The sequence below is a fragment of the Podarcis vaucheri genome (assembly GCF_965113315.1).
Source record: "Podarcis vaucheri genome assembly, chromosome: 13".
Lineage (NCBI taxonomy): Eukaryota > Metazoa > Chordata > Lepidosauria > Squamata > Lacertidae > Podarcis > Podarcis vaucheri.
In genome coordinates, this window is record NC_138751.1 from 25,300,021 (window position 1) to 25,324,977 (window position 24,957).

The 24,957-nt window shown below is 41.7% G+C and overlaps 1 protein-coding gene across 1 annotated transcript; it reads right to left on the bottom strand.

Moving 5' to 3' along the window:
- Nucleotides 1-2,474: 2,474 nt before the first annotated feature.
- On the bottom strand, nucleotides 2,475-8,246 carry LOC309516559 (vomeronasal type-2 receptor 26-like; the record flags this gene model as incomplete). The annotated part of the gene is made up of 6 exons (XM_082195322.1): nucleotides 2,475-3,376; nucleotides 3,674-3,800; nucleotides 3,931-4,158; nucleotides 4,737-5,597; nucleotides 6,189-6,480; nucleotides 8,029-8,246. 6 exons carry the CDS (start codon nucleotides 8,244-8,246, stop codon nucleotides 2,475-2,477), a joined length of 2,628 nt encoding a protein of 875 aa, XP_082051448.1.
- Between the last annotated feature and the right edge of the window lie 16,711 nt (nucleotides 8,247-24,957).

Sequence of the window (24,957 nt, forward strand, 5' to 3'; positions counted from 1 at the left end):
GATGCCCACCAGGGAAGTGGTGAGCATCCATTATAGTAATCATATTCAGGCCTGGAATACAATACAGCAAGTCACTATTTGCTATCGGCAATTCTTAAGAAGGCCTGGAGGTACACCAAATGGGTTTTAGATATTTTGATCTTTTGAATTCATAGACATATCTCTTTAGTATTTCACTGTAAAACTCTCTTGTTAGACATAACACACAATTCCAATTCTAGCCAAAGTTTATTGATGGTCCAAGTTAAAGGTTATATATGTATATTGGAACTGCTGAATAGTTTTGATTTTCCTTATGAGTTTTAGGTACCTGATCCCCTTAGGACAGCCAAGGGTTGATCTACAGTTTTGGGGATGTGAAAAACTTCCCTGTATCCACAAATTTAGAAACAAAGTACAGTGGTACCTCGGGTTACATACACTTCAGGTTACAGACTTCGCTAACCCAGAAATAGTATCTCAGGTTAAGAACTTTGCTTCAGGATGAGAACAGAACTGCTTCAGCAGCACAGCGGGAGGCCTCATTAGCTAAAGTGGTGCTTCAGGTTAAGAACAGTTTCAGGTTAAGAACAGACCTCTGGAACGAATTAAATACTTAACCCGAGGTACCACTGTATACAATTTTATTAGTTACATGCAACATTCTACATCATGGCAATCAGCAATAAATAATTGTAAAAGGAATACATTTGCATCCATAATTAATTATTAGCTAATTAATACAATTTGTATCTCAACCTACATCACTGGAACAAAAACATACACCATGCCTTTCAACCATTAAACTTTTTTTTGGGGGGGGGTGGTAGTTGAGGTGTGCTTTGTCCAGGGCTTCTTTCCCCCAGCCAGAATTGAGTTCTGTCACCTCTCAGGTCAGCGTCTTTGCCATTATAAGAGAACAAGGTGAGTTCATGATGCATTCCAGCCCCTCGTTATCTAGAAAAATAGCATTACCTTTGCCTCTTACTTCCAGATGTGAAACAAAAGAAAAAGGCATGTGATAGGGTGGGGAACCTATGGACAGTCATATGTTGTTGGAGTCTATGCCCCAGATAGCATGACCTATGGATAGGAATCATGAGAAGTGTACTCCAGAACATCTAGAGAGCACAGGTTCATCACTTCTGCTCTAGGGAGACAAACAGCTTAGGAAAGAGAAAGAATCAGTCTCACAGGAAAACTGTAGCAAACTGTTATGGCTTGGTCTCTCCCACAAATGTGAGACGACTCTGCCTGTTAATTATTTCAGATTTATTGCTAAAACAACAAACTAGGATGGAGCTCCTATACTCATCATCCTCCCCAGAAGATGGAGTTGCCCGGACTGAGCTCATCCCCGTTCCCCAGCACGGAAGCCCCCACCTTCTCTTCCGGTAACTTTTGCGTGTCTTGGCCACTTTTGAGATCCTACGAGATTTGGGAGACAATGTTTCCTGCATTTCAACTTCTGGCTCACTATTGGAACTCCTACACAGCTGCCTGTCACTTTGGCCCTGTTTTTCTCCTCCCCTTTGTTCCGAGCTCAGATTACAGCTGCTCTCCCCCTCCTCTCTGCCTTCCGCTGCTAACTGTTCTCTCCTTATGCCTGCTTCTGATCCTCCTGTCAGCACCTGATCTTCGCTGACACAAACTCTGGGATAGTCTATGGGATAAACAGAAATATATCACTGCAAATGGAACACTCGAACTTTGCAAGATAATATTTAATACACATAACACATTCATGTGTTCCATTGAACTAAAAATTCAGTTCCATTGAACTGAAAATTCTTAGAAAACTGGTTTCATGGCTGTGACCATGGGTTATCCAGAAACAACTTTCAAATCACAAAGCAGTTTCAGAAGAGGTTGTAAAACAATATATCCACCGGGTGGTGGCCAAAGCAGGGTTTTCATATATGGTGCAGATCAGTGGCAGAGTGTATGCTTTGTAGGCAAAAATAAATAAAATGCTGAATTTCTGGAACCTTGGGTGAAAAGATCCTAAAAGTCAGGTTAGTCAGTTCTGAGAAAAAAAGGAGAGCTTTAGGGAAGACCTGCAAATGGGGAAATGCTAAGGGTGAATTTCCCAGAGGTATACTAGTGCATATGCATCCAAAAGGTACTGCACAGCAGAATATGACTGAACACAAATACATTTGAGTATGTCATGCTTTTCTTCTTATTATCTGTTCCCTGTTATTCAGCAACTGAACAAAAAGGCATTCAGGGGAAAGATGGAACTCAGCAGTGCAGATGTAGTGGTTGAACATTTATCAAATCTGAGTGTCTACAACATCGTTAAAACAAAACAACTAGAAGTGACTTTTAAAAATTTGAGGCAGCTGCCAATCCAAAATGCCTTAGGAAATATCGACACGTTTATAGACAAAATATAATCACATTTCTTACTTATTAGCTGTTCCCTGTTGTTCAGACCAGGCTGCCAGTACTGCACAGTAGAATATAAATAAACACAGATATATCTAGGTACGTCATGCTTTTCTTCTTATTATCTGTTCCCTGTTATTCAACTCAGGCCTCAACACAATGATATAAAATTTGGGGGCAAATATGCAGCCCAGCAACCCAGCACTAGAGGCTAAAATAGAAAAGATCTCCACAGCTACCATGTACTTTCCCTTGGAGCTCAGATAGGATGGGATAAAGGATAACCAAACACTGCAAAAGACCAACATGCTGAAGGTGATGAATTTGGCTTCGTTGAAACTGTCAGGTAACTTTCTAGCAAGGAAAGCCACACTGAAGCTGATAATGGCCAGAAAGCCCATATAGCCTAAAACACAGTAGAAGAAAGTCAGAGATCCCTCATTGCACTCCAATATAAGTTCTTCTCTTACTGAATGAATGTCAACATCTGGGAATGGGGGAGAAGTTACCAACCACACAAAGCAAATGCCTGCTTGGATGAATGAGCAGGAAAGAACAATGGAGTTCGCTAATGACTTCCCCACCCAATTCCTCATGCTGGATCCTGGTCTGGTGGCCATGAAAGCCAGGACCACTGTGGTGGTTTTGGCCAACACACAAGAAACAGCTACTGAGAATATGATTCCAAAAGCAGTTTGTCGGAGAAGACATGTCACCTTCTGTGGCTGGCCAATGAATAGCAATGAACAAAGGAAGCAGAGCAAGAGGGAGACAAGGAGAGTGTAGGTGAGGTCCCGGTTGTTGGCTTTGACAATGGGAGTGCTGCGGTGCTTCAGAAATGCTGCTAGCACCAGAGCTGTGATCAAGGAAGAGAAAAGGGCAAAAAGGGCTAAAGTGACCCCCAGTGGTTCTTTGAAAGACAAGAAGGAAGCCAGTCTGGGAACACAGGAATCTTGGTTCTTGCTTGGATAGCTTACGTCACTGCATTTGGAACAGTCATTCATATCTGAAAAGGGAAAGATAGGCGTTTTATGCCGCCATCTCTGCTAGTTCAAGGCAACTGGAGGAATACCAAATGGATACAATGCAAAGTAATGGTTATGTACCTTTTTATGTTCATCTGGTAACACTCTAATGTTTAAGGAGAAGGTGGGGGAAGGTGAGATTTACATCCTTTGGAGCAATAAACTTGTAGCCAGCATCTGCTGCATAGTCACTTGCTTCTGCTTTCTGGTACTCTACCTTTGGTGTGCTCTGTTGTTTATCAAGAAGGTTTGACATCATTTGGCAATATATTTCTTACCGTGTTGGACTGAAATCTTCCCTTCTGGACATGGGATGCAATCATAGCAGCAAAATGGATCTCCCTCCTTCACTTTCTTGCTAAAACCAGGATGACAACTTTCACTACATACAGAATGAGGCTTTGCCTAATCCACAAATGAAAGAGGACCATGTAAGTATCAAAGAACGAAAGAAGAACCAAATATGGCTAAACGTGGTACCACTTTCATTTTACTCCAGCCCTGCCAACTGAAATTACTAGCAATTGGCTCCTACCTGATTAAACCAGCTGTGCCACGTTATGGCACTCTCGTTGATGCTGAATACATTGCCCAGAAGACCTTGGGGGTCCACCTGTCCAACTTTCACTCTATGGAAGGATTGGTTTGAAGAAAAAATCCAGTTGAAAATGTCAAATCCAGCTACCAACTCCCCATTCTGGTCAAAGGAAACCTGGTCACCAGCACTGTTGTTAAAGGAGACTCTTCTCAGAAAGTGATGGAACTAGAATGCAAAGGGAAATGTAAGAGTGTAGGGCATGATGCATTTTAACAGTAGTGCATTGAATCTTTTAGATGGAGTTATAAAAACACTTTCCCTGAATGAAGAGATGTCTCCCCCCCTTCCCTCAAATTGCAGTATAGCAATAAGCAAATGAGAAAAGTTTTCATACATTCAAGGTTTAATTTAGAGAAGCTTCATTGAAATATTTTTAGTTATTTCTGACTGGTAGCCTCCTTAAAATACACCCAGATATAGTTAGATACAGACATCCTTTTTCCTACTTCATAGAGAAATGAAGTAATAGGCAATTGGGAGCCATATGCAGCTTCGGAGTCAGTTTACTCGGCTTTTTGAGCCTGGTGGAACAGTTTTTTGAGTATATAATTCTTTAAAAAAGTAGATAATATCTTGGTGTCAATATAGTTAGATACAGACAGCATTTTCCCTACTTCATAGGGAAATGAAGTAATGGGAAATTGGGAGCCATATGCAGCTTGGGAGTCAGTTTACTCGGCATTTTGAGCCTGGTGGAATGTGTGCATTGACACTCTAGGTGCTGTACTCCTTGGGTCCATTACCTGCCAGAACTGTAGCTTCCAAAGCTTCTGCCCCCTTTCAGCCCCCATTGCTCTGTATGGGAGTCTAGATGAGAACATCGTTTGTAAAGCATAGGCCACAGAATAGACAGCATTGTAAATGCTGTAGCTGTGGCCAATCATCCTTGTTTCAAAAAAGGGCCCCGGAAGACTCTCCAGTTTCTCTTCCCCAGTACAAAAATCTCCATCCAATCGCTCAGTTACTCTATTGGCAAATATACAACCAAATGCATGTTGCCAGAAGTCCAGGATAAAGCCATCTCCTTTTGCATTCACAGGTTTCCTATTCTCAACATAATGTTGAAATCCTGAAGGATCTTTGGAGTGAAGTGAGAAGGAGAGAGCACCATGGATTATGTCTATACTCCAAGTCCTTTGATATGTAATAGATGTGAGCTCCATCTGGGCTGTCAGTATCCACACAATACCTTTTTCATTTTTTGTCACATGTTGTTGTTCTGACAGGTATGAGAACCATCTCAGAAAAACCACTGCCAATGATTCTGCATAGGCAACCACTGCATTGGCTTTGCTCTCAATGATTTTATCGTGTATTTTTGCCCCCTGAGTAAACATGTTATTAATTTCAGTGACAATTGTTTGTTTGTGGCTTCTTTCTATGAAGGCAAAACAGATACCACTTTGGGAGAAAAGTGGAAATACAGTTTGGACAAATCTATCTCCATATTCATCGTTGGAAGTAAGGATTCCAATCCATATCCACTTGAAATGCAGAAGCAAAGAGAGAATCCCTGCATACTGAATGGCTTCCTGAGGTGTCATCTGGTAAAAAGAAAGGCCTGGGGTTTTGTCATTCATCACTGGAGCAGGGCTATATATGAGCTAAAAGAGGTGTGAAGGAGAATAGAGAATGAGAGAAGTTTTTTTTTCCTATTTGAAGTCTTCAAAGTAATCTTCATTCATCAAATGAACAATTCTTATAACTCTCCTGCAACGTTAAAATTGTATTTTTCCCATGCAGCATTGTGGCTTCAGTGACAAGTTACTGAAAACATACGCAGCTACACTACTACTGGGGAAAATTCACTTTCCAGATGAGGTGTAGAAGAGGACCCCTCTAACTCCCACTCCCCTTGCAGGACCCCTGATATCACTGGGGTAGGACCCTTATCCAGACCACTGTCCTGATGTTCCCCTTCTGCCAAATTGGAGGCTTCCTCCTTCTTCCCTTCAGAACAATCCTGCCAACCTCACTGTGTCCTGATTGTCTTCATGGGACCCATGATAGGTCTATGCTTTTAAAGTACATTTCTTAATTCAGATTTAAAGATCAATTCAGCGGGCTGTATTGCTTGGCTTAGATTTGATGTTCATCTCTTTATATTGAAAATCTACCTGTTTGCTCCAATGGTAAATCCTTCTGTCCCTTTCTCCCTCTGTCTGCCTCTAAAAATCTGGAAAGATCTGTCCTACCTGTGGAATCTTGTAAATATCCAAGACAGTTGCCATGTGCAAGGAGGTGAGTGGGTCCAGTCCTCCAATAACTGCAATGAGGTTATCCTGGATGTCACATTTGTAGTTTGGGAGATGTTTCCATGGTGTGAATATAAGTAGCATTGTAGCATGGTAGGTCCCTTTGGCAGTGAAATAGCTGTCATAAATGTGGAAACCCAAGGTGATGTTGGGTAACAGCTGAGGGTTTTCATTTATTTCCTTGATTGCAAACGCCAAGGTGAGAACGTGTTGGTAATTCTTTGTTACCACACTAGAAAGAGAGTTGCGTTCTGTATTAGAATGTCATTCTGCAGTAGGGTTAGGGCATTGGTGGCCTATAGATAACCAGATCAAAGACATAAAGCCTTTTCAGCCATTCTCCACCCCAGCAGCGAAATAAATAGACAGGCTTAAATCCACCATCTACTGCAGTGTGCTGTCCTTACTGTGCTGCCAAATCATGCTTGGAGCGAGGAGGTAGCTGCAAGGACTCTTCTGATTTCAGCCAAGCAGAGCAGAACATTTGCCCTACATCCAGTATTCATCCAATTCCACCCATGATTGGCAAAAGCATACATTCATTTTGTTAAAAGGCCGATTCCAAGGAATCAACAATGCAGTGCATCTGTTGAAATACGTTAAATGAGCAAAAAAAATTTCCCAGTATCAGCTGAGAGGGCAGGAGAAGGGAGTTTAAACATCCCTTACAGCTGACATTGCCCCAGTGAAGAGGGAGATGTGTATGCATGTGTGTTTTGTGTGTTTGCCCTTTATGCATGTTTGTGTTTTGTGTATAGTACATGTTGGGTAACAGCTGAGGGTTTTCATTTATTTCCTTGATTGCAAACGCCAAGGTGAGAACGTGTTGGTAATTCTTTGTTACCACACTAGAAAGAGAGTTGCGTTCTGTATTAGAATGTCATTCTGCAGTAGGGTTAGGGCATTGGTGGCCTATAGATAACCAGATCAAAGACATAAAGCCTTTTCAGCCATTCTCCACCCCAGCAGCGAAATAAATAGACAGGCTTAAATCCACCATCTACTGCAGTGTGCTGTCCTTACTGTGCTGCCAAATCATGCTTGGAGCGAGGAGGTAGCTGCAAGGACTCTTCTGATTTCAGCCAAGCAGAGCAGAACATTTGCCCTACATCCAGTATTCATCCAATTCCACCCATGATTGGCAAAAGCATACATTCATTTTGTTAAAAGGCCGATTCCAAGGAATCAACAATGCAGTGCATCTGTTGAAATACGTTAAATGAGCAAAAAAAATTTCCCAGTATCAGCTGAGAGGGCAGGAGAAGGGAGTTTAAACATCCCTTACAGCTGACATTGCCCCAGTGAAGAGGGAGATGTGTATGCATGTGTGTTTTGTGTGTTTGCCCTTTATGCATGTTTGTGTTTTGTGTATAGTACATGTAAAGGTTGTATACAAGAGATTTTAGAGATGCTGGCATGTGACTCTAGACGCAAAGTGTAGATATGGACCTTGGCTGAACATTTCCCCTCACCTGTGTACTGCATCTTGTAAAATGATCACCATCTTCATTACTAGAGCAATTAAATGGACAATTTATTGAAGCAACACTTGGCTTAGTGGTCCTATATGAAGATTAAATAAGCAGACCATATAAAAGTGAAATAAGCAAACCATATGAAGGTTGGAGTACTTCCACACTGCAGTTTATTGAGTGCTTGTTGCTGCAAACAATATTAGCGGGGGTTCCAGGGTGGAACTTATTAAAAGTGGAACAACTGCCAAGACACATTACTCAAGTGACAGAAAGAAAGAATAATGCATTAAAAACAAAATCCTTACAGAAGCTCTTCATGCAGAGTCTGTGGCGGAACTTCTGTGAAGGGGATCAAATTGGAGACGATGATGCTCTGGGAAACAATTCCACCAATGAAGAAGTCACCTGACTGCTGATAGTCCTGAAGTGGAGGCTGTGGATCTTTAACCCTGCAGTTAACAATGTGATCCTTGCATGCCATAGGAGGAAGCAGTATGAGAAGAAATGCTACTAGAATCTCCATCCTGGATACATTATTATTATTATTATTATTAGTAGTAGTAGTAGTAGTAGTAGTAGTAGTAGTAGAAGAAGAAGAAGTAGTAGTAGTAGTATACAGCCGTTCCTCTGAAGATTGCAGGGCAGTTTACAATATTAAAAAAAGACCAGATGTGTAACATAGTAACAAAGGAATTAAGAATGAAAACAAAAATGGGGAACAAATACAGACCGGTACATGTAATTTTTCTTCTCATGTCCAAAATCAGAAAACAAATTACCATTCAACAGCAATATAGCCTTCATTTTAAAAAGTGTGCACATTTTCCTTGCCTTTGACATGGATTCTCCTGTTTCCTTCTATTCTCATCTTTTACGGTTCCAACTTAAATGCAAAACATCAGGGATCAAACTGGAAGTCCTTTGTCTATATTTTCTTCTGGCCCCAAATTGGAATTCTATGAGGTATATTTATATGATCCTACAAATTTTGTAATTCTTTTATTTTCTGTTTTTGGAGGTGGCGACTGCAACCCCTTGGGGTTTTAGAAAAAGAGGGGAAATAATTATAGTCCTTTTGATAATTAATGGGCAGGCTAATCTCCGGTTTGAAGTTGTGAATTCTCTGAGGAATTGCTGAAGAAAAACTTCCCCCCTCCCCATCTGAAGAGAAGTTTTCCATTTTGTTTAACTAAGTTGAGTCTCTGCCATGGAGAAAATGGTCAAAATTCAGGACTGTTACCGTATTTTTCGCCCTATAAGACGCACTTTTCCCCCTCCAAAAATGAAGGGGAAATGTGTGTGCGTCCTATGGGGCGAATGCAGGCTTTCGCTGAAGCCTGGAGAGCGAGAGGGGTTGGTCCACACCGACCCCTCTCACTCTCCAGGCTTCGCGGACCTCTCCGCAAGCAGCGGGAGCGCTCCTGCTGCTTGCGGAGAGTTGCCTGCATGCCGAAGCCTGTGTGCACTGAGATCAGCACGTCCAGGCTTCGCGGACCTCTCCGCAAGCAGTGGGAGCGCTCCCGCTGCTTGCGGAGAGTTGCCGGCATGCCGAAGCCTGCGCGCACTGAGATCAGCGCGTCCAGGCTTCGTGGACCTCTATGCAAGCAGCGGGAGACGGCGCTGGGCTCCCACGGCTTGCAGAGCTGCCTGTTTGGGGGCTGGGGTCGGGGGAAGCTCGGGCCTCCCCCGCCCCAGCCCCGCGCCTGGGGGGAAAATAATTTTTTCCCCTTTATTCCCCCCCCCCAGAAAAAACTAGGTGCGCCTTATGGGACGGTGCGTCCTATAGAGCGAAAAATACGGTATGTTATTTTTAAGGACAAACTTTAATATTGATTGATTGATTTGAATTGATTGATTGATTGATTGATTGATTGAGTGAACTGAATAATTGTTTGGGGTAGAAACACATGAGCCAGTTTAATTAAAGGGCCACCAAAACTAGGAATTATTATTATTATTATTAGGAATATTCATTTTTTATTGGTTATTTAAACATGATTTTTTTAAAAAGGTAAGTAGGACTAGATATGTAATTTTGAGGAAGATTTATACTGGGCAGCTGGTGAACAGTAGGTGGTGAACAGCATTTCAATCCCTGACTACAAGAACGACTCTAGACTTCAGACTGCAAGAAAATGAAGAGATAATGATACCCTTTTATTTCTTCTTCACGTTAACTTTTCCCTGATTCTAGATATGTACCACTAAGTATGAGTTTTACAGGAAAGCAAGCAACTTATGTAAGGAGCTGTGAGACAGTGAACCTGATAAGCAGCCACATATCTAGATTATCAAAAGAGACACGTGCAAAGTTTTATTGTCGTGCTTATGGTGACAAATGTACTGTGCATGTATTTCATGTGATACCTCAGATGCATTTTCATGATGTTCATTCGTTCCACTGAGCTGAAGCTTCTGAGAGAACATGTTTTATATATATTACCCATGTGTGCCCCCAAACACAAACTGTTATTTAGCAAAATACACAAGTAATTAGCAAGCCTTCAGTTTATAAGACATTCCCTTTTTAAGGGGGGTGGGGGTGAGCAGGAATTTGCGGGAACTGAGTTCCCTTACCTTTTTCTGCTGGGGCTGGAATGGATATACATCCAATGCCTGAGCCAAAAATCTACCTATATCTGTAATCAATAAAGTTGTGGCCATATCTAATCCAGATCATTGTCTGCTTGGGTTTTTAAATCACATCTTACTTATCCACTGCCTGTGTTTGTGTGTGTGTGTGTGTGTGTGTGTGTGTGGCACTGCAACTAAGTCCACAGGAAACAAACCAACAAACCAACAAGCAGACAAACAAGCAGGCAAGCAAGCAAACAAACAAACTTCATGGTGAGTTCCTCCAGCTTTTCTTCCAGACCATGTCTCCTTATTATTATTATTATCATCATCATCATCATCATCATCATCATTGTCATCTTCATCATCATCATCATCATCATCATTGTCCATTTTTTAGAAAGCAACTGAACAACAAGGCATTCAGGGGAAAATGGAACTCAGCAATGCAGATGTAGTGGTTGAACATTTATCAAATCTGAGTATCTACAACATCGTTAAAACAAAACAACTAGAAGCGACTTTTAAAAATTTGAGGCAGCTGCCAAGACAAAAGATCTTAGGAAATATCAACACTTTTATAGACAAAATATAATCACATTTCTTTCTTATTAGCTGTTCCCTGTTGCTCAGACCAGGCTGCCAGTACTGCACAGTAGAATATAAATAAACACAGATATATCTAGGTACGTCATGCTTTTCTTCTTATTATCTGTTCCCTGTTATTCAACTCAGGCCTCAACACAATGATATAAAATTTGGGGGCAAATATGCAGCCCAGCAACCCAGCACTAGAGGCTAAAATAGAAAAGATCTCCACAGCTACCATGTACTTTCCCTTGGAGCTCAGATAGGATGGGATAAAGGATAACCAAACACTGCAAAAGACCAACATGCTGAAGGTGATGAATTTGGCTTCGTTGAAACTGTCAGGTAACTTTCTAGCAAGGAAAGCCACACTGAAGCTGATAATGGCCAGAAAGCCCATATAGCCTAAAACACAGTAGAAGAAAGTCAGAGATCCCTCATTGCACTCCAATATAAGTTCTTCTCTTACTGAATGAATGTCAACATCTGGGAATGGGGGAGAAGTTACCAACCACACAAAGCAAATGCCTGCTTGGATGAATGAGCAGGAAAGAACAATGGAGTTCGCTAATGACTTCCCCACCCAATTCCTCATGCTGGATCCTGGTCTGGTGGCCATGAAAGCCAGGACCACTGTGGTGGTTTTGGCCAACACACAAGAAACAGCTACTGAGAATATGATTCCAAAAGCAGTTTGTCGGAGAAGACATGTCACCTTCTGTGGCTGGCCAATGAATAGCAATGAACAAAGGAAGCAGAGCAAGAGGGAGACAAGGAGAGTGTAGGTGAGGTCCCGGTTGTTGGCTTTGACAATGGGAGTGCTGCGGTGCTTCAGAAATGCTGCTAGCACCAGAGCTGTGATCAAGGAAGAGAAAAGGGCAAAAAGGGCTAAAGTGACCCCCAGTGGTTCTTTGAAAGACAAGAAGGAAGCCAGTCTGGGAACACAGGAATCTTGGTTCTTGCTTGGATAGCTTACGTCACTGCATTTGGAACAGTCATTCATATCTGAAAAGGGAAAGATAGGCGTTTTATGCCGCCATCTCTGCTAGTTCAAGGCAACTGGAGGAATACCAAATGGATACAATGCAAAGTAATGGTTATGTACCTTTTTATGTTCATCTGGTAACACTCTAATGTTTAAGGAGAAGGTGGGGGAAGGTGAGATTTACATCCTTTGGAGCAATAAACTTGTAGCCAGCATCTGCTGCATAGTCACTTGCTTCTGCTTTCTGGTACTCTACCTTTGGTGTGCTCTGTTGTTTATCAAGAAGGTTTGACATCATTTGGCAATATATTTCTTACCGTGTTGGACTGAAATCTTCCCTTCTGGACATGGGATGCAATCATAGCAGCAAAATGGATCTCCCTCCTTCACTTTCTTGCTAAAACCAGGATGACAACTTTCACTACATACAGAATGAGGCTTTGCCTAATCCACAAATGAAAGAGGACCATGTAAGTATCAAAGAACGAAAGAAGAACCAAATATGGCTAAACGTGGTACCACTTTCATTTTACTCCAGCCCTGCCAACTGAAATTACTAGCAATTGGCTCCTACCTGATTAAACCAGCTGTGCCACGTTATGGCACTCTCGTTGATGCTGAATACATTGCCCAGAAGACCTTGGGGGTCCACCTGTCCAACTTTCACTCTATGGAAGGATTGGTTTGAAGAAAAAATCCAGTTGAAAATGTCAAATCCAGCTACCAACTCCCCATTCTGGTCAAAGGAAACCTGGTCACCAGCACTGTTGTTAAAGGAGACTCTTCTCAGAAAGTGATGGAACTAGAATGCAAAGGGAAATGTAAGAGTGTAGGGCATGATGCATTTTAACAGTAGTGCATTGAATCTTTTAGATGGAGTTATAAAAACACTTTCCCTGAATGAAGAGATGTCTCCCCCCCCTTCCCTCAAATTGCAGTATAGCAATAAGCAAATGAGAAAAGTTTTCATACATTCAAGGTTTAATTTAGAGAAGCTTCATTGAAATATTTTTAGTTATTTCTGACTGGTAGCCTCCTTAAAATACACCCAGATATAGTTAGATACAGACATCCTTTTTCCTACTTCATAGAGAAATGAAGTAATAGGCAATTGGGAGCCATATGCAGCTTCGGAGTCAGTTTACTCGGCTTTTTGAGCCTGGTGGAACAGTTTTTTGAGTATATAATTCTTTAAAAAAGTAGATAATATCTTGGTGTCAATATAGTTAGATACAGACAGCATTTTCCCTACTTCATAGGGAAATGAAGTAATGGGAAATTGGGAGCCATATGCAGCTTGGGAGTCAGTTTACTCGGCATTTTGAGCCTGGTGGAATGTGTGCATTGACACTCTAGGTGCTGTACTCCTTGGGTCCATTACCTGCCAGAACTGTAGCTTCCAAAGCTTCTGCCCCCTTTCAGCCCCCATTGCTCTGTATGGGAGTCTAGATGAGAACATCGTTTGTAAAGCATAGGCCACAGAATAGACAGCATTGTAAATGCTGTAGCTGTGGCCAATCATCCTTGTTTCAAAAAAGGGCCCCGGAAGACTCTCCAGTTTCTCTTCCCCAGTACAAAAATCTCCATCCAATCGCTCAGTTACTCTATTGGCAAATATACAACCAAATGCATGTTGCCAGAAGTCCAGGATAAAGCCATCTCCTTTTGCATTCACAGGTTTCCTATTCTCAACATAATGTTGAAATCCTGAAGGATCTTTGGAGTGAAGTGAGAAGGAGAGAGCACCATGGATTATGTCTATACTCCAAGTCCTTTGATATGTAATAGATGTGAGCTCCATCTGGGCTGTCAGTATCCACACAATACCTTTTTCATTTTTTGTCACATGTTGTTGTTCTGACAGGTATGAGAACCATCTCAGAAAAACCACTGCCAATGATTCTGCATAGGCAACCACTGCATTGGCTTTGCTCTCAATGATTTTATCGTGTATTTTTGCCCCCTGAGTAAACATGTTATTAATTTCAGTGACAATTGTTTGTTTGTGGCTTCTTTCTATGAAGGCAAAACAGATACCACTTTGGGAGAAAAGTGGAAATACAGTTTGGACAAATCTATCTCCATATTCATCGTTGGAAGTAAGGATTCCAATCCATATCCACTTGAAATGCAGAAGCAAAGAGAGAATCCCTGCATACTGAATGGCTTCCTGAGGTGTCATCTGGTAAAAAGAAAGGCCTGGGGTTTTGTCATTCATCACTGGAGCAGGGCTATATATGAGCTAAAAGAGGTGTGAAGGAGAATAGAGAATGAGAGAAGTTTTTTTTTCCTATTTGAAGTCTTCAAAGTAATCTTCATTCATCAAATGAACAATTCTTATAACTCTCCTGCAACGTTAAAATTGTATTTTTCCCATGCAGCATTGTGGCTTCAGTGACAAGTTACTGAAAACATACGCAGCTACACTACTACTGGGGAAAATTCACTTTCCAGATGAGGTGTAGAAGAGGACCCCTCTAACTCCCACTCCCCTTGCAGGACCCCTGATATCACTGGGGTAGGACCCTTATCCAGACCACTGTCCTGATGTTCCCCTTCTGCCAAATTGGAGGCTTCCTCCTTCTTCCCTTCAGAACAATCCTGCCAACCTCACTGTGTCCTGATTGTCTTCATGGGACCCATGATAGGTCTATGCTTTTAAAGTACATTTCTTAATTCAGATTTAAAGATCAATTCAGCGGGCTGTATTGCTTGGCTTAGATTTGATGTTCATCTCTTTATATTGAAAATCTACCTGTTTGCTCCAATGGTAAATCCTTCTGTCCCTTTCTCCCTCTGTCTGCCTCTAAAAATCTGGAAAGATCTGTCCTACCTGTGGAATCTTGTAAATATCCAAGACAGTTGCCATGTGCAAGGAGGTGAGTGGGTCCAGTCCTCCAATAACTGCAATGAGGTTATCCTGGATGTCACATTTGTAGTTTGGGAGATGTTTCCATGGTGTGAATATAAGTAGCATTGTAGCATGGTAGGTCCCTTTGGCAGTGAAATAGCTGTCATAAATGTGGAAACCCAAGGTGATGTTGGGTAACAGCTGAGGGTTTTCATTTATTTCCTTGATTGCAAACGCCAAGGTGAGAACGTGTTGGTAATTCTTTGTTACCACACTAGAAAGAGAGTTGCGTTCTGTATTAGAATGTCATTCTGCAGTAGGGTTAGGGCATTGGTGGCCTATAGATAACCAGATCAAAGACATAAAGCCTTTTCAGCCATTCTCCACCCCAGCAGCGAAATAAATAGACAGGCTTAAATCCACCATCTACTGCAGTGTGCTGTCCTTACTGTGCTGCCAAATCATGCTTGGAGCGAGGAGGTAGCTGCAAGGACTCTTCTGATTTCAGCCAAGCAGAGCAGAACATTTGCCCTACATCCAGTATTCATCCAATTCCACCCATGATTGGCAAAAGCATACATTCATTTTGTTAAAAGGCCGATTCCAAGGAATCAACAATGCAGTGCATCTGTTGAAATACGTTAAATGAGCAAAAAAAATTTCCCAGTATCAGCTGAGAGGGCAGGAGAAGGGAGTTTAAACATCCCTTACAGCTGACATTGCCCCAGTGAAGAGGGAGATGTGTATGCATGTGTGTTTTGTGTGTTTGCCCTTTATGCATGTTTGTGTTTTGTGTATAGTACATGTTGGGTAACAGCTGAGGGTTTTCATTTATTTCCTTGATTGCAAACGCCAAGGTGAGAACGTGTTGGTAATTCTTTGTTACCACACTAGAAAGAGAGTTGCGTTCTGTATTAGAATGTCATTCTGCAGTAGGGTTAGGGCATTGGTGGCCTATAGATAACCAGATCAAAGACATAAAGCCTTTTCAGCCATTCTCCACCCCAGCAGCGAAATAAATAGACAGGCTTAAATCCACCATCTACTGCAGTGTGCTGTCCTTACTGTGCTGCCAAATCATGCTTGGAGCGAGGAGGTAGCTGCAAGGACTCTTCTGATTTCAGCCAAGCAGAGCAGAACATTTGCCCTACATCCAGTATTCATCCAATTCCACCCATGATTGGCAAAAGCATACATTCATTTTGTTAAAAGGCCGATTCCAAGGAATCAACAATGCAGTGCATCTGTTGAAATACGTTAAATGAGCAAAAAAAATTTCCCAGTATCAGCTGAGAGGGCAGGAGAAGGGAGTTTAAACATCCCTTACAGCTGACATTGCCCCAGTGAAGAGGGAGATGTGTATGCATGTGTGTTTTGTGTGTTTGCCCTTTATGCATGTTTGTGTTTTGTGTATAGTACATGTAAAGGTTGTATACAAGAGATTTTAGAGATGCTGGCATGTGACTCTAGACGCAAAGTGTAGATATGGACCTTGGCTGAACATTTCCCCTCACCTGTGTACTGCATCTTGTAAAATGATCACCATCTTCATTACTAGAGCAATTAAATGGACAATTTATTGAAGCAACACTTGGCTTAGTGGTCCTATATGAAGATTAAATAAGCAGACCATATAAAAGTGAAATAAGCAAACCATATGAAGGTTGGAGTACTTCCACACTGCAGTTTATTGAGTGCTTGTTGCTGCAAACAATATTAGCGGGGGTTCCAGGGTGGAACTTATTAAAAGTGGAACAACTGCCAAGACACATTACTCAAGTGACAGAAAGAAAGAATAATGCATTAAAAACAAAATCCTTACAGAAGCTCTTCATGCAGAGTCTGTGGCGGAACTTCTGTGAAGGGGATCAAATTGGAGACGATGATGCTCTGGGAAACAATTCCACCAATGAAGAAGTCACCTGACTGCTGATAGTCCTGAAGTGGAGGCTGTGGATCTTTAACCCTGCAGTTAACAATGTGATCCTTGCATGCCATAGGAGGAAGCAGTATGAGAAGAAATGCTACTAGAATCTCCATCCTGGATACATTATTATTATTATTATTATTATTAGTAGTAGTAGTAGTAGTAGTAGTAGTAGAAGAAGAAGAAGTAGTAGTAGTAGTATACAGCCGTTCCTCTGAAGATTGCAGGGCAGTTTACAATATTAAAAAAAGACCAGATGTGTAACATAGTAACAAAGGAATTAAGAATGAAAACAAAAATGGGGAACAAATACAGACCGGTACATGTAATTTTTCTTCTCATGTCCAAAATCAGAAAACAAATTACCATTCAACAGCAATATAGCCTTCATTTTAAAAAGTGTGCACATTTTCCTTGCCTTTGACATGGATTCTCCTGTTTCCTTCTATTCTCATCTTTTACGGTTCCAACTTAAATGCAAAACATCAGGGATCAAACTGGAAGTCCTTTGTCTATATTTTCTTCTGGCCCCAAATTGGAATTCTATGAGGTATATTTATATGATCCTACAAATTTTGTAATTCTTTTATTTTCTGTTTTTGGAGGTGGCGACTGCAACCCCTTGGGGTTTTAGAAAAAGAGGGGAAATAATTATAGTCCTTTTGATAATTAATGGGCAGGCTAATCTCCGGTTTGAAGTTGTGAATTCTCTGAGGAATTGCTGAAGAAAAACTTCCCCCCTCCCCATCTGAAGAGAAGTTTTCCATTTTGTTTAACTAAGTTGAGTCTCTGCCATGGAGAAAATGGTCAAAATTCAGGACTGTTACCGTATTTTTCGCCCTATAAGACGCACTTTTCCCCCTCCAAAAATGAAGGGGAAATGTGTGTGCGTCCTATGGGGCGAATGCAGGCTTTCGCTGAAGCCTGGAGAGCGAGAGGGGTTGGTCCACACCGACCCCTCTCACTCTCCAGGCTTCGCGGACCTCTCCGCAAGCAGCGGGAGCGCTCCTGCTGCTTGCGGAGAGTTGCCTGCATGCCGAAGCCTGTGTGCACTGAGATCAGCACGTCCAGGCTTCGCGGACCTCTCCGCAAGCAGTGGGAGCGCTCCCGCTGCTTGCGGAGAGTTGCCGGCATGCCGAAGCCTGCGCGCACTGAGATCAGCGCGTCCAGGCTTCGTGGACCTCTATGCAAGCAGCGGGAGACGGCGCTGGGCTCCCACGGCTTGCAGAGCTGCCTGTTTGGGGGCTGGGGTCGGGGGAAGCTCGGGCCTCCCCCGCCCCAGCCCCGCGCCTGGGGGGAAAATAATTTTTTCCCCTTTATTCCCCCCCCCCAGAAAAAACTAGGTGCGCCTTATGGGACGGTGCGTCCTATAGAGCGAAAAATACGGTATGTTATTTTTAAGGACAAACTTTAATATTGATTGATTGATTTGAATTGATTGATTGATTGATTGATTGATTGAGTGAACTGAATAATTGTTTGGGGTAGAAACACATGAGCCAGTTTAATTAAAGGGCCACCAAAACTAGGAATTATTATTATTATTATTAGGAATATTCATTTTTTATTGGTTATTTAAACATGATTTTTTTAAAAAGGTAAGTAGGACTAGATATGTAATTTTGAGGAAGATTTATACTGGGCAGCTGGTGAACAGTAGGTGGTGAACAGCATTTCAATCCCTGACTACAAGAACGACTCTAGACTTCAGACTGCAAGAAAATGAAGAGATAATGATACCCTTTTATTTCTTCTTCACGTTAACTTTTCCCTGATTCTAGATATGTACCACTAAGTATGAGTTTTACAGGAAAGCAAGCAACTTATGTAAGGAGCTGTGAGACAGTGAACCTGATAAGCAGCCACATATCTAGATTATCAAAAGAGACACGTGCAAAGTTTTATTGTCGTGCTTATGGTGACAAATGTACTGTGCATGTATTTCATGTGATACCTCAGATGCATTTTCATGATGTTCATTCGTTCCACTGAGCTGAAGCTTCTGAGAGAACATGTTTTATATATATTACCCATGTGTGCCCCCAAACACAAACTGTTATTTAGCAAAATACACAAGTAATTAGCAAGCCTTCAGTTTATAAGACATTCCCTTTTTAAGGGGGGTGGGGGTGAGCAGGAATTTGCGGGAACTGAGTTCCCTTACCTTTTTCTGCTGGGGCTGGAATGGATATACATCCAATGCCTGAGCCAAAAATCTACCTATATCTGTAATCAATAAAGTTGTGGCCATATCTAATCCAGATCATTGTCTGCTTGGGTTTTTAAATCACATCTTACTTATCCACTGCCTGTGTTTGTGTGTGTGTGTGTGTGTGTGTGTGTGTGTGGCACTGCAACTAAGTCCACAGGAAACAAACCAACAAACCAACAAGCAGACAAACAAGCAGGCAAGCAAGCAAACAAACAAACTTCATGGTGAGTTCCTCCAGCTTTTCTTCCAGACCATGTCTCCTTATTATTATTATCATCATCATCATCATCATCATCATCATCATTGTCATCTTCATCATCATCATCATCATCATCATTGTCCATTTTTTAGAAAGCAACTGAACAACAAGGCATTCAGGGGAAAATGGAACTCAGCAATGCAGATGTAGTGGTTGAACATTTATCAAATCTGAGTATCTACAACATCGTTAAAACAAAACAACTAGAAGCGACTTTTAAAAATTTGAGGCAGCTGCCAAGACAAAAGATCTTAGGAAATATCAACACTTTTATAGACAAAATATAATCACATTTCTTTCTTATTAGCTGTTCCCTGTTGCTCAGACCAGGCTGCCAGTACTGCACAGTAGAATATAAATAAACACAGATATATCTAGGTACGTCATGCTTTTCTTCTTATTATCTGTTCCCTGTTATTCAACTCAGGCCTCAACACAATGATATAAAATTTGGGGGCAAATATGCAGCCCAGCAACCCAGCACTAGAGGCTAAAATAGAAAAGATCTCCACAGCTACCATGTACTTTCCCTTGGAGCTCAGATAGGATGGGATAAAGGATAACCAAACACTGCAAAAGACCAACATGCTGAAGGTGATGAATTTGGCTTCGTTGAAACTGTCAGGTAACTTTCTAGCAAGGAAAGCCACACTGAAGCTGATAATGGCCAGAAAGCCCATATAGCCTAAAACACAGTAGAAGAAAGTCAGAGATCCCTCATTGCACTCCAATATAAGTTCTTCTCTTACTGAATGAATGTCAACATCTGGGAATGGGGGAGAAGTTACCAACCACACAAAGCAAATGCCTGCTTGGATGAATGAGCAGGAAAGAACAATGGAGTTCGCTAATGACTTTCCCACCCAATTCCTCATGCTGGATCCTGGTCTGGTGGCCATGAAAGCCAGGACCACTGTGGCAGTTTTGGCCAACACACAAGAAACAGCTACTGAGAATATGATTCCAAAAGCAGTTTGTCGGAGAAGACATGTCACCTTCTGTGGCTGGCCAATGAATAGCAATGAACAAAGGAAGCAGAGCAAGAGGGAGACAAGGAGAGTGTAGGTGAGGCCCCGGTTGTTGGCTTTGACAATGGGAGTGCTGCGGTGTTTCAGAAATGCTGCTAGCACCAGAGCTGTGATCAAGGAAGAGAAAAGGGCAAAAAGGGCTAAAGCAATCCCCAGTGGTTCTTTGAAAGACAAGAAGGAAGCCAATCTGGGAACACAGGAATCTTGGTTCTTGCTTGGATAGCTTACGTCACTGCATTTGGAACAGTCATTCATATCTGAAAAGGAAAAGATAGGTGCTTTATGCTGCCATCTCTGCTAGTTCAAGGCAACTGGAGGAACACCAAATGGATACAATGCAAAGTAATGGTTATGTACCTATTTATGTTCATCTGGTAACACTCTAATGTTTAAGGAGAAGGTGGGGGCAGGTGAGATCTACATCCTTTGGAGCAATAAACTCATAGCCTGCATCTGCTGCATTGTCACTTGCTTCTGCTTTCTGGTGCTCTATCTTTGGTGTATCTATCTGTTGTTGTATCTATCTTTGTATCTATCTGTTGTTTATCAAAAAGGTTTGACATCATTTGACAATTTATTTCTTACCGTGTTGGATGGAAATCTTCCCTTCTGGACATGGGATGCAATCGTAGCAGCAAAATGGATCCCCCTCCTTCACTTTCTTGCTAAAACCAGGACGACAACTTTCACTACATACAGAATGAGGCTTTGCCTAATCCACAAATGAAAGAAAACCATGTAAGTATGAAAGAACGAAAGAAGAAACAAATATGGCTAAAGGTGGTACCACTTTCATTTTACTCTGGCCATGCCAACTGAAATTACTAGCAATTGGCTCCTACCTGATTAAACCAGCTGTGCCACGTTATGGCACTGTCATTGATGGTGAACACATTGCCCAGAAGACCTTGGGGGTCCACCTGTCCAACTTTCACTCTATGGAAGGATTGGTTTGAAGAAAAAATCCAGTTGAAAATGTCAAATCCAGCTACTAACTCCCCATTCTGGTCAAAGGAAACCTGGTCACCAGCACTGTTGTTAAAGGAGACTCTTCTCAGAAAGTGATGGAACTAGAATGCAAAGGGAAATGTAAGAGTGTAGGGCATGATGCATTTTAACAGTAGTGCATTGGATCTTTTAGAGGGAGTTATAAAAACACCTTCCCTGAATGAAGATATGCCCCCCCTTCCCTCAAATTGCAGTATAGCAATAAGCAAATGAGAAAGAGTTTTCATACATTTAAAGTTTACCTTTGAGAAGCTTCATTGAAATCTTTTTAGTTATTCCTGACTGGTAGCCTCCTTAAAATACACCCAGAAACAAATGGATTCTCACGTTATTATTTAAAACAACAACAACAGTTTTTTGAGTATATAATTCTTTAAAAGAGTAGATAATATCTTGGTGTCAATATAGTTAGATACAGACAGCATTTTCCCTACTTCATAGGGAAATGAAGTAATGGGAAATTGGGAGCCATATGCAGCTTGGGAGTCAGTTTACTCGGCATTTTGAGCCTGGTGGAATGTGTGCATAGACACTCTAGGTGCTGTACTCCTTGGGTCCATTACCTGCCAGAACTGTAGATTCCAAAGCTTCTGTCCCCCTTCAGCCCCCATTGCTCTGTATGGGAGTCTAGAGAACATCGTTTGTAAAGCATAGGCCACAGCATAGACAGCATTGTAGATGCTGTAGCTGTGGCCAATCATCCTTGTTTCAAAAAAGGGCCCTGGAAGACTCTCCAGTTTCTCTTCCCCAGGAAACAGGAGAATCCATGTCAAAGGCAAGGAAAATGTGCACACTTTTTAAAATGAAGGCTATATTGCTGTTGAATGGTAATTTGTTTTCTGATTTTGGACATGAGAAGAAAAATTACATGTACCGGTCTGTATTTGTTCCCCATTTTTGTTTTCATTCTTAATTCCTTTGTTACTATGTTACACATCTTGTCTTTTTTTAATATTGTAAACTGCCCTGCAATCTTCAGAGGAACGGCTGTATACTACTACTACTTCTACTACTACTACCACTACTACTACTACTAATAATAATAATGTATCCAGGATGGAGATTCTAGTAGCATTTCTTCTCATACTGCTTCCTCCTATGGCATGCAAGGATCACATTGTTAACTGCAGGGTTAAAGATCCACAGCCTCCACTTCAGGACTATCAGCAGTCAGGTGACTTCTTCATTGGTGGAATTGTTTCCCAGAGCATCATCATCTCCAATTTCATCCCCTTCACAGAAGTTCCGCCACAGACTCTGCATGAAGAGCTTTTAACAGTAGTGCATTGGATCTTTTAGATGGAGTTATAAAAACGCTTTCCCTGGATGAAGAGATGTCCCCCCACCTCTACTCCCCTTCCCTCAAACTGCAGTATAGCAATAACCAAATGAGAAAGAGTATTCATACATTTAAAGTTTACTTTTGAGAAGCTTCATTGAAATCTTTTTAGTTATTTCTGACTGCTGGCCTCCTTAAATACACCCAGAAACAAATGGATTCTCCTATTATTATTTTTTAAACAACATTTTTCTCAGTATGTAATTGTTTAAATGGGTAGATAATATCTTGGCGTGCTCTGGTCCATGGTGTCACGAAGAGTCGGACACGACTAAACGGCTAAACAACAACAAATATCTTGGTGTTGATATAGTTAGATACAGACATCCTTTTTCCTACTTCATAGAGAAATGAATTAATAGGAAATTGGGAGCCATATGCAGCTTGGGAGTCAGTTTACTCGGCTTTTTGAGCCTGGTGGAATGTATGCATAGACACTCTAGGTGCTGTACTCCTTGGGTCCATTACCTGCCAGAACTGTAGATTCCAAAGCTTCTGTCCCCCTTCAGCCCCCATTGCTCTGTATGGGAGTCTAGATGAGAACATCGTTTGTAAAGCATAGGCCACAGCATAGACAGCATTGTAAATGCTGTAGCTGTGGCCAATCATCCTTGTTTCAAAAAAGGGCCCCGGAAGACTCTCCAGTTTCTCTTCCCCAGTACAAAAATCTCCATCCAATCGCTCAGTTACTCTATTGGCAAATATACAACCAAATGCATGTTGCCAGAAGTCCAGGATAAAGCCATCTCCTTTTGCATTCAGAGGCTTCCTATTCTCAACATAATGTTGAAATCCTGAAGGATCCTTGGAGTGAATTGAGAAGGAAAGGGCACCATGGATCATGTCTATACTCCAAGTCCTTTGATATGTAATAGATGTGAGCTCCATCTGGGCTGTCAGTATCCACACAATACCTTTTTCTTTATTTGTCACATGTTGTTGTTCTGATAGGTATGATAGCCATCTCAAAAAAACAACTGCCAATGATTCTGCATAGGCAACCACTGTATTGGCTTTGCTCTCAATGATTTTATCGTGTATTTTTGCCCCCTGAGTAAACATGTTATTAATTTCAGTGACAATTGTTTGTTTGTGGCTTCTTTCTATGAAGGCAAAACAGATACCACTCTGGGAGAAAAGTGGAGATACAGTTTGGACAAATCTATCTCCATATTCATCATTGGAAGTAAGGATTCCAATCCATATCCACTTGAAATGCAGAAGCAAAGAGAGAATCCCTGCATACTGAATGGCTTCCTGAGGTGTCATCTGGTAAAAAGAAAGGCCTGGGGTTTTGTCATTCATCACTGGAGCAGGGCTATATATGAGCTAAAGGAGGTGTGAAGGAGAATAGAGAATGAGAGAAGTTTTTTTTTCTATTTGAAGTCTTCAAAGTAATCTTCATTCATCAAATGAACAATTCTTATAACTCTCCTGGAACGTTAAAATTGTATTTTTCCCATGCAGCATTGTGGCTTCAGTGACAAGTTACTGAAAAGTAACGCAGCTACTCTGCTACTGGGGGAAATTCACTTTCCAGATCAGGTGTAGAAGAGGACCCCTCTGACTCCCACTCCCCTTCCCGGACCCCTGATCAAACTCTGGTAGTATCTTAACCAGACCACCGTCCTGATGTTCCCCTTCTGCCAAATTGGAGGCTTCCTCCTTCTCCCCTTCAGAATAATCCTGCCAACCTCACTGTGTCCTGATTGTCTTCATGGGACCCATGATAAGTTTATTCTTTTAAAGTACATTCTCTTAATTCAGATTTACAGATCAATTCACGTAGGCTGTAATGCTTGGCTTAGATTTGATGTTCATCTCTTTAAAAGAAAAATCTACCTGTTTGCTCCAATTGTGCCTCCTTTTGTCCCCTTTCCCCTCGGCCAGCCTCTAAAAAACTGGAAGGATCTGTCCTACCTGTGGAATCTTGTAAATATCCAAGACAGTTGCCATGTGCAAGGAGGTGAGTGGGTCCAGTCCTCCAATAACTGCAATGAGGTTATCCTGGATGTCACATTTGTAGTTTGGGAGATGTTTCCATGGTGTGAATATAAGTAGCATTGTAGCATGGTAGGTCCCTTTGGCAGTGAAATAGCTGTCATAAATGCGGAAACCCAAGGTGATGTTGGATAACAGCTGAGGGTTTTCATTTATTTCCTTGATTGCAAACGCCAAGGTGAGAACGTGTTGGTAATTCTTTGTCACCACACTAGAAGGAGAGATGTGTTCTGTATTAGAATGTCCTTCTGCACTAGGGTTAGGGCACTGGTGGCCTATAGATAACCAGATCAAACACATAAAGCCTTTTCAGCCATTCTCCACCCCAGCAGCGGAGTAAATTGACAGGCTTAAAGCCACCATCTACTGCAGTGTGCTCTCCTTACTGTGCTGCCAAAGCATGCTTGGAGGAAGGAGGTAGCTGCAAGGGCTTTTCTGATTTCAGCCAAACAGAGCAGCATA